Source organism: Mandrillus leucophaeus, unplaced genomic scaffold, assembly GCF_000951045.1.
Source record: "Mandrillus leucophaeus isolate KB7577 unplaced genomic scaffold, Mleu.le_1.0 Scaffold77, whole genome shotgun sequence".
In the NCBI taxonomy this organism is placed as follows: Eukaryota; Metazoa; Chordata; class Mammalia; order Primates; family Cercopithecidae; genus Mandrillus; species Mandrillus leucophaeus.
Window position 1 is genome coordinate 3,205,449 of NW_012108363.1, and position 8,854 is coordinate 3,214,302.

At 48.8% G+C, this 8,854-nt stretch overlaps 1 protein-coding gene across 2 annotated transcripts in view; it reads left to right on the forward strand.

Annotated features, from left to right (window-relative positions):
• Positions 1-8,854, forward strand: part of CCNJL (cyclin J-like) — a 73,985-nt gene continuing 65,131 nt past the window's right edge. Inside the window, exons 1-2 of one of the 2 annotated variants that reach the window (XR_001004523.1) lie at positions 1-57; positions 447-561. Coding sequence is in view for 1 of the 2 variants with exons in the window: in XM_011966675.1 (XP_011822065.1) it covers positions 496-561 (66 nt within the window). In the remaining variant the exon portion in view is untranslated. The remainder of the gene's footprint in view (positions 58-446; positions 562-8,854) is intronic. The other variant, XM_011966675.1, reaches the window with a different exon arrangement.

An 8,854-nucleotide genomic window follows, 5' to 3' on the forward strand; every position in this document is an offset into this window, starting at 1 on the left:
TGGCTCGGCACTGGGAGGGGCCCGGCGCCCGCAGCCCCCCACGCCCAGAGAGGATGCGTGAGTTTCGCCCCGGCTCGAGGGCAGGATGTGGGAGCAGGACAAAGGCTGGGCGGCGGGGGAGGAGTTGGGGACGGCGAGCCGGTGGCCGCCGCCAGAGCCCCAGCCTCGAGCGAGCTAGCGGAGTCGACAACTTTCTCTGCAACTTTTGCAAAAGGGAAGATAAAAATTCTGCAAGTTGTTGCACAGCTCCATATCGCCCTGTGTCCGGTGAGCAGAGGGGAGGGGGCACCGCAGCCTTCCCCGGACGGGAGGCGACCGCCAGCTCCTCTGAGCGGCGCAGGAGGGGGCGCCCGCCCGGACGCGGGGTCAGGGGCGAGCGAGGATAGGGACACCGGGGGTCAGAGCTGGGGGCGCTCTGGCCGCTGAAGTTGCCCGTGTCCACGCAGGGTGCGCCCTGAGAGCCGGGTAGCCTCGGATAGCGGCGCTGCGTACGCGATGATGGATGAGCCGTGGTGGGAAGGGCGCGTCGCCTCGGACGTCCACTGCACCCTGCGCGAGAAGGTCAGTCCCTCCCTGCCCTTGTCACTCTGGGTACAGTCTTCTTCGGTCTCGACTTCGTGTTCTCAGGTCGCCTGCGTGAGAACTCAGAACTCCTGGGTGCCTTTCTTTCCTCCTACCCTTTACCTTCTCCCGGAGTGTCTGAGCGGAATTGGGGGGCGGGGGTTAGAGACTGGAGATTGGAGAGATTGAAGTTGGTTTTTCTGATAAGGAGCTCAGAACTCTGGGCCAACTAGTCAGAGATAGCCACTGTACCACTAAGTCAGTACTTCCTATAGTATTGCCACCCTAGGTTATTTTAAACCGTATGTGAAGGGGTCTTTAAAAAATATTGTGTATTCATTCTAATGTGTAATTTAAGAATGTGTATATATCTAGCAAGCTCTGCATTTGCGATTTTCCATTTATTGTAATAATAATATAGCAGTTTATTTTAGAGCAAATTTATTTACATAAAAGTAGTGACGCTATATAAAGGTAAGTGGTAGTACAAGGAATATTATGGCCAAACACATGTATCTATGTGTATATCTAGAATGGGACCGAATGAAATTTAAGGAACACCAGTGTAGTTGAAAGAGGCTACAAACCTGGGAGGCTGAGGGAAGAAAACAAAAACTCCCCTGCCAGTTTGCCTCCGGTGGCAGAAGGTGGTTGGGAGCAGCTGAAATGTGATCCCTGCACACCCCTCCCCTCAAGGAGAGAAGGGCTGAGGGGCATTGGGAAGGTGGAAGAGTCCAGGTGGGCTGGAGGCATGGCCTGTGTGTCTTGCCTCCAGCCCCTGGGCTGAGACTGGCAAGGGGTGACTTGGGGAACAGGTGTGAGGTAGTGAATGGATTGGTTTCCTAGGGCTGCCATTACAAAGGACCACACAAACTGGAGAGCTTAAAGCAACAGAAATTTATTTCAGCTCTGGAAGCTGAAGATCCCGGATCAAAGTGTTAGCAGGACCATGACTCTCAAAGGGCTCTAGAGGAGGATCTTCCTTCTTCCTTTTAAATTTGCTGGTGCTTGGTCATCCTTGGCATTCCTCAGCTTGTAGGTACATCATCCCAGTCTCTGCCTCCACTGTCATATGGTTCTATCTGTGTCTGTTTTCTCTTCTTACAAGGATACCCAATCATTGGAGTAGAACCCACCCTAACCCAAAGTGATGTCATGATAATTTAATTACATCTGAAAAGACCAAGTAAGGTCACATTCTGAAGGAAGTTCCAGATTGACATGACATTTGGGGGGACACTATTGCGCCCAATACAGGGAGGAAAAGGTCTTCCTAGTGTGGTACCTGAGTCCCCACACAGGTTTCACAGTCAGTGCATTTGTTCGAGTGTCTGGAGGAGCTCTGCTTAAAGGGTCACCAGCTACTTAGTGTTTTGTCCTCATTGAGTAGCTGTCTTCCAGTCCAATTAATGCTTTTTTCTTTTCTTTCTGTACCTGCTGACCTGTCTCTGTCCTGCATTGCTCGGCAAGGCTGTAGCTTTCCTCTGTTCCCTTGGTCTTCTTCCCAGAACAGAGTGGCCAAGCTGTAGCACATTCTAGGCATCTGGACAAGAAAAAATCCAGGTCTTGTTGGTTCAGTTGAAAAGGAAGGAAAGTGATAGGGGTATGGTCCTGGCCCTTTTCTGGAGGTGGTGGCTGAATGGAGCTAGTGAGGACTGCTGTGGAAATTGAGCTTCTTTGTTTATCATAGACTCAAGTGGTTGTCATATTTGCTCATAGCTTCTGAGGAACGACTTCGACCTGATTTGCCCCTTTCTAGAGGGAAGGATTTCTAAGAGCAATAAATGCCATTTGTTTAGTTACCTGAGAATGCCCAACCTTTTATACATAAGGGAGGATGTCCTAAATGTTCCTTTAGCTGCTCAAAGAAACAAGAAAAACAATTCTCCATGAACTGCTATAGTCATGTCATAGTGCCATATCAGTTTACTATTGGGCTCCCCACCTCGGAGAGAAGATGGGTTTGTCCCAGTTTTGCAGGTTAGAAGTAGAAAACTCACCCAAGGACTGATGGCCAAGGTCAACCTTGACTTAAAGCTGGACTTATTGGGGCAAATCCCAAGTTCCTTTGGTTATAATGTCCCATCTCCTCAAAATACTGCTATTGTTCTCCTTTATTTCCTCTCCCTCTTCAAAGAAGAAAATGCTTCTTCAAAAATTTGGCTTCATGGAGTTTGGCAAGAAGAGTGAAGACTAGGGGAACTTAGTAGCCATACTAGCCTCGCCTTCCTCGAGGAATGAGGGCTGGCCTTTTGTTTTTGCCAGATAGGATAATTGTTTTTCCTCAAAGGTCTACTCTGATAACGTTTCTAACACTGTAGAACAACTTTACAAGTGCCTGACACACAGGAGACGCTCACTCTTTGTTGAATGTTGCCAGATGAATAAAAAGCATGTTTACATATATGCTGTGTAACTGTTACCATACAACCACAAGCAGTTATCCTCACGTGACCCACAGAGGAGGTGAAACTGAGATCACTGAGACAGTGGGAGCCCCACTTTGTCAGATACGAGATTCCAGTCTAGCATCATACTACAGGGTATCAAAAACTTGACACCGTGGAAACAGGTCTTCGTATTGCATGCACACTAGTGATGGAAGCAAAACCCTGATCTGCTCGTTTAACCTCTCTAAATCTGGCCCCATCTTCCATTCTTCCCAGAATAGCCAGAATTTAGATTGTGTCATTCTCTGCTTAAAGACCTCCAATGTCATCCCACTGCACTTACAATTCCCGGTTCTTACCACTGTGTGGAATACCCAGCACAGCCTGGCTCTGGCCTGCTCTCTGACCTTGTCTCCTACCCGCTCCCTACCCTCCATTCCATTGCTCTTGAGCCACACTGACCTCCTTTCTGTTCCTGGAACAAGTCAAACTTGTTCATGTCTCAGGGCCTTTACACTGGCTCTTTCCTCTCTTTGGATTCTGTGTTTCTCAGACTGTCACATGGTTGCTTGTCTCCCTTAATCTATTGCCGCCTCTCCATGTCACTCTATTAAATCATTTACCAGGATCTGAAGTGTTTTTTTTGTTTTTTTGGGTTTTTTTGGGTTTTTTTTTGTTTGTTTTTTTGAGATGGAGTCTCACTCTGTTGCCCAGGCTAGAGTGCAGTGGCGCGATCTTAGCTCACTGCAACCTCCGCCTCCCAGGTTCATGCCATTCTCCTGCCTCAGCCTCCTGAGTAGCTGGGATTACAGGCGCGTGCCACCACGCCCAACTAATTTTTGTACTTTTAGTAGAGACGGGGTTTCACCATGTTGATCAGGCTGGTCTCAAACTCTGACCTCGTGATCTGCCAGCCTTGGCCTCCCAAACTACTGGGATTGCAGGCGTGAGCCACCACGCCTGGCCTGAAGTTATTTTTCATTTGTTTGCTGCCTTTCTTCCCACACTAGAATACATGCTACACAAGAAGAGGTCTGTGTCTGTCTTGTTCCGTGTGGGGACCTCAGTGCCTCGAACACAGCCTCCTAATGTGTATGGAATGACAAGGAGGATGAATAAGTCAGTCTTCGCTTTTGTCTTCTGTAAGCTGGGAGAAATGTTTTACAGCAATGTTAGAATTAAGTGAGTGAACTTAAGAACAGTGTGAGGTGCAGGGTGGGTACTTGGCAGGCATTGTCCTCTCCGCCTAGGGTTGCTGTGAGACACTGATAGCCCGTTCCCATAGTGCTGTTCAGAGTAAGGCTTAGGGTTTGTGACCACCCTCCAAGGGGTCCACACACGTGATAGGTAATCCTTGTGAGAAAGGCACTGTTCGCCAGTTGGACCATTGGTCCTGTGATGGTGTTGAAGCCGGGAAAGGGACCAGTTTGCCAAAAATCATGTATCTGCTGAGGGCTGGGACCCAGGGGTGAGACCCCATCAGTAAGACCCTCTAACCAGCCTGGCATCCTGATGGGTGAATGCGGGGAGTTGAACCCTCTTCCAGTCCAAATTTCTCTGGAGAAATCTCTCCCTCCCCTTTCTGTCAGCCAGCCACCTTTATCCCATGCTCAGCCGTTAAATTCCTCCTTGGATCCTTCTTCCTGTTCCTGTTGCATCTGCAGAAGCCCACCTAGAACCCCGCTCCCTTCACCTCCTCTCCTCTGACCTTTCTGCTGGGGGTGGGAGTGCCAGCCAGTACAGGGATGTGGGGTTTCTTACCTGCTACGTGTGTGCCCCTTGACCCACTTCCCTGAGCCAAAAGGAGGAGCAGATTGTCACCAGGCTGGTGTCACCAGTGAGGAGGCTGCTAGTGATGTTTTTCTGGTAACCAAGTCTATGCCAGGTCTGTCCAGATTAAAACTCGGGGCCACTTGTTTTTTTCTTGAAAGATGCATCTACCTAAGTTTAAAATTAATAGAGTGTTGAATCCAAGAACTAATAGATTTTGGTGAGTGCTGGTTACACATGATGGAATGAGAGCATTAGATGGTACGCAGCTTGAGGGCCACGTTCCTTGTCCCTCAAGCCTCTCCTTTGTCATGTGTCCTGGCCCCACCCTCATCCTTGCTTCTTTCACCATCTTTGTCACCCTGCATAGTGACTTGTCCTACCCACTAGACCGTGAGCTCCTTGCAGGTATGAGGTGTGCCTTGTTACCTTGGCATTCCCAGACCAGTATCTGAGTCAGAGAGGGACCTCAGGGTGTCCCTCGCCTCACCCGACACAGGCACAGGCATTGTGAGTGCACAAAAGAGTGAGACAGCCCCAAATGGACTCTTCTGGGAAGTGCTGAATGAATGCTTGTGTGCAGGGACGCTTCCTGGGAGTCCTTCATCTCGTCTTCCGCATCTGCCAGGGGATGCCCCTGGCCAGTCCCGTAGAGTCTTTGTGTGTCTGGCCACAACATTGGCTGTGGTGTCCAGCACAGGATCTGGTTGCTGGAGGATGCTGCCCCAGCTTCCTGCAGACCTGCATGTTCTCCTGTCAGGTAACGTGGGACAGGAAGTTAGAAAAGCAATTACCCGCAAGGGCGGATTTACTGGCCTGGACCAAAGTACAGCTTAAGGATCTTAGGAAAATAACTGCAGGTCAAGCCCAGATAACAGAAATGTAGCTAATTCCTCCCAGACTTCTAACAGAAGGTCCCGTTTCTCTTCCTGAATTTTCTGAGCAGCAGAGTAGATATAACTTGCACTCTTCTCCTTTTGATTTATGCCCATTTTCCACATAATCTTCACTCTCTAATTAGAAGGAAGTAGTTATGTTAATAAACAGAGACACCACTGTAACTTAAGGCTTCTTGAGTGTGTAGAAGACTTTCTGAATATAGGGATTTCTGGAGTTCTTAAGGGAAAAAATCTCCCTCCCAAAGTCATGTTGATAAGCTCTGCTTGACATGAGCTGGTAACTTTATCTCCCTGGGCTCCAGGGATCTAGGCTCTAGGGACTCCCCTCTTCTCCTCCACTGGGTGTTTTACCTTCTCCCAGGATGGGAGTCATGTGATACCTTAGGGGTCTTCTCATCCTGCTCCAGACTTGAGATCTGCAGAGCAACCAGCCACCTAATGCGTTTTTTCCCCTTCCTGAAGCTTACTTCATTGCACGTTTAGGGGACCTCAGCTCTGTGAGACCACTTTTTTTTTTTTTTTAAGGCGGAGTCTTGCTCTGTCGCCCAGGCTGGAGAGCAGTGGCGTGATTTTGGCTTACTGCAACCACTACCTCCTGGGTTCAAGTGATTCCCCTGCCTCAGCCTCCCGAGTAGCTAGGATTACAGGTGCGCACCACACCCAGCTAATTTTTCTATTTTTAGTAGAGGGGGTTTCACCATGTTGGCCAGGCTGGTCTCTAACTCCTGACCTCAGGTGATCCACCCACCTCAGCCTCTCAGAGTGCTGGGATCACGGGCATGAGCCACTGCTCCCAGCCACATTTCTTAAACCAGTGGACAGATAAAAGATGTTGGATTTGCGACTGAATCTATGCAAAGATCTTCCAAAACATGAACAGCAAACATTTCGTTTAGTGATGGTTATGCTAGTGGCTACTGTTTATTGAGCACTTTCTAGATTTCAGGCAGTGTGCCAGCATGCTCACATATATTATCTCATTTACTCCTCACTTCGGCTCTAGTGTTGGGATTAACCCCAGTTTACAGACAAGAAACTTCAAGGCTCAGAGAATAAGTGTCTGAGATGAAACCGCAGATTGTATCAAAGCTTGAACGTAAATTCATTTTAAAAGTATCCAATTTAACAAAAAATGGAAATACAAAGCAGGGGAAAATTAAGGTTCTGTCCTCCATGACACTATAGGCTCTTGTGTTTTAGTTTGTTTTATGGCACTCTCCAAGGGATGTGCTCTCCCTAAACCACCCTGGAAAGCTGACTGCTATGGGCACGGGCCTTTCTCTGGGCATTGGAAAGGGCTAATGCCTAGGCCAGGGTCGCCTTTATTTGGCCCTGGTGGGTGGCTATGCCTGGGCCTCACCTGTGTGTGGTGCCTCTCCCTTCAAGTGATTTGGCCTCTGCCATTGCCTGTCCCTAACTTGCCAGGGAAAAGGACACCTCAGGGCTCCCTGCTCTTGCCAAATCTGACAGCTTGATAAGTAGTAGAAATTCATCCCAGCTCATCCTCAGCCCCTGTGTCAAAACTGCACCATTTTTTAGTGACTCCTGAAGCTTGCACACCCTTTTATTTATCTCTTCCAACATCGGTATTTTTTCTCACTCTTTCCCCTAAATCCCTCAAATTTCCCCACTTCAAGACTGAACATCTGTGTCCTTATAGAAAGTAGTGACCTGGCCGGGGACGGTGGCTCATGCCTGTAATCCCAACACTTTGGGAGGCCGAGGTGGGTGGATCAGGAGGTCAAGAGATTGAGACCATCTTGAACAACAAGGTGAAACCCGTTCTCTAATAAAAATACAAAAAAAAATTAGCCGGGCGTGGTGGCATGCACCTGTAGTCCCAGCTACTCGGGAAGCTGAGGCAGGAGCATGGCTTGAACCCGGGAGGCGGATGTTGCAGTGAGCTGAGATCGCGCCCCTGCATTCCAGCCTGGCGACAGAGTGAGATTTCCTCTAAAAAAATAAAAAGTAGTGACCAAGGTCCATACTCAACAAAGGGCTCATGGATTTGGGTGGGTCATCCTCCACTTGGTTTTTTCCATTCCCTTCCCCTCCTTCTGAGCTTCTGCATCCCTCAAGGGGAAGTCCTCCCCAAATCACAAGATGCTCCCAGATCTACCAAAAAGAAAGTGTTCCAAACTCTGGCAGTGGGATGTGTCTGCCCGACTTAGTTACAGGAATGTGTCATTCAGGCCTTTCAAACTCAAATGCTGGCTTTGACAAGCTCTTCCCTCCTCTAATAGCAAGGCTGTCTTATGGCAGTGTTCTTCCAGTGAGACCCTAAGCAGTCTGCCCTCATGACCCCTTCCTGGAGATGAAGGTGTGGGGGCTTATAGAATAAGGAGAAACTTCCTGCAGTCTGACCTGCAGAGGTGATTCAAGCTGCCTTAGAAGGTGTATACAGAGGATGGAAGATGGACTGGGAAGAATGGAAAACCGCAAACGAGGTTGGGGGACAAGATGGGCTGCCATTCAAGATAGTGTCTAGCTTTGAGACTGACTGCAATGTTTCACCCGTATTCTGGAGGAAGCTGGTGACAAAACTGAACCAGCACTTGACGTTGTCGCTTGAGTCTTTTAGGTCTTAGAATACCAAAATGCTCAATGTGTGCACAATACCCAGTCAAGACACGGTCTCAGTGCGCCTTATCTGTGGCAGAAGCAAATTACCTTTGAAGGCTTCCTTGCCTCTGCAAAACCACGACAGCAGTCCCTGCCCCACCTGCCACCCAGGTGTCCCAGGGAGAAAATGGGTGTGGGTGGACCCCATCAATCTCCAGGGCCTCCAGATCATGAGATAGGCAAGGGACTTGGCTGGGCACCCTGGTTGGCTAGGGAAGCCTGTGCTGTCTAAGGGAGTGGAGGACATTCAAGACTTGGAGCTGGCCCTGTGCCCTTGCCCTTGACTTCTTTGTCTTCCTAAATCACACAGTCCCTCGGGTAAAGGGAGTGCAGCCAACAGTTCTCTGGTATGTCTGAGCACCTGGCAGAAAGAGGTGACACTGGGACTCTGCTGTTCTCTCTTTTTCTTTTTGAGTTATTATACACACACACACACACACACACACACACACACACGCAGAGCATTTGTTTAGGAAATGGCAAAAATGAATACAAGCAAATAGAAGAAAGTAAAATTCCCCTCACAATCCTACCACTTGGAAACAATCTCAGTTGACATTTTGGTGTATGTTCTTTTCTGTGCATGTCATTGCAATACCTTTTTTTTTTTTT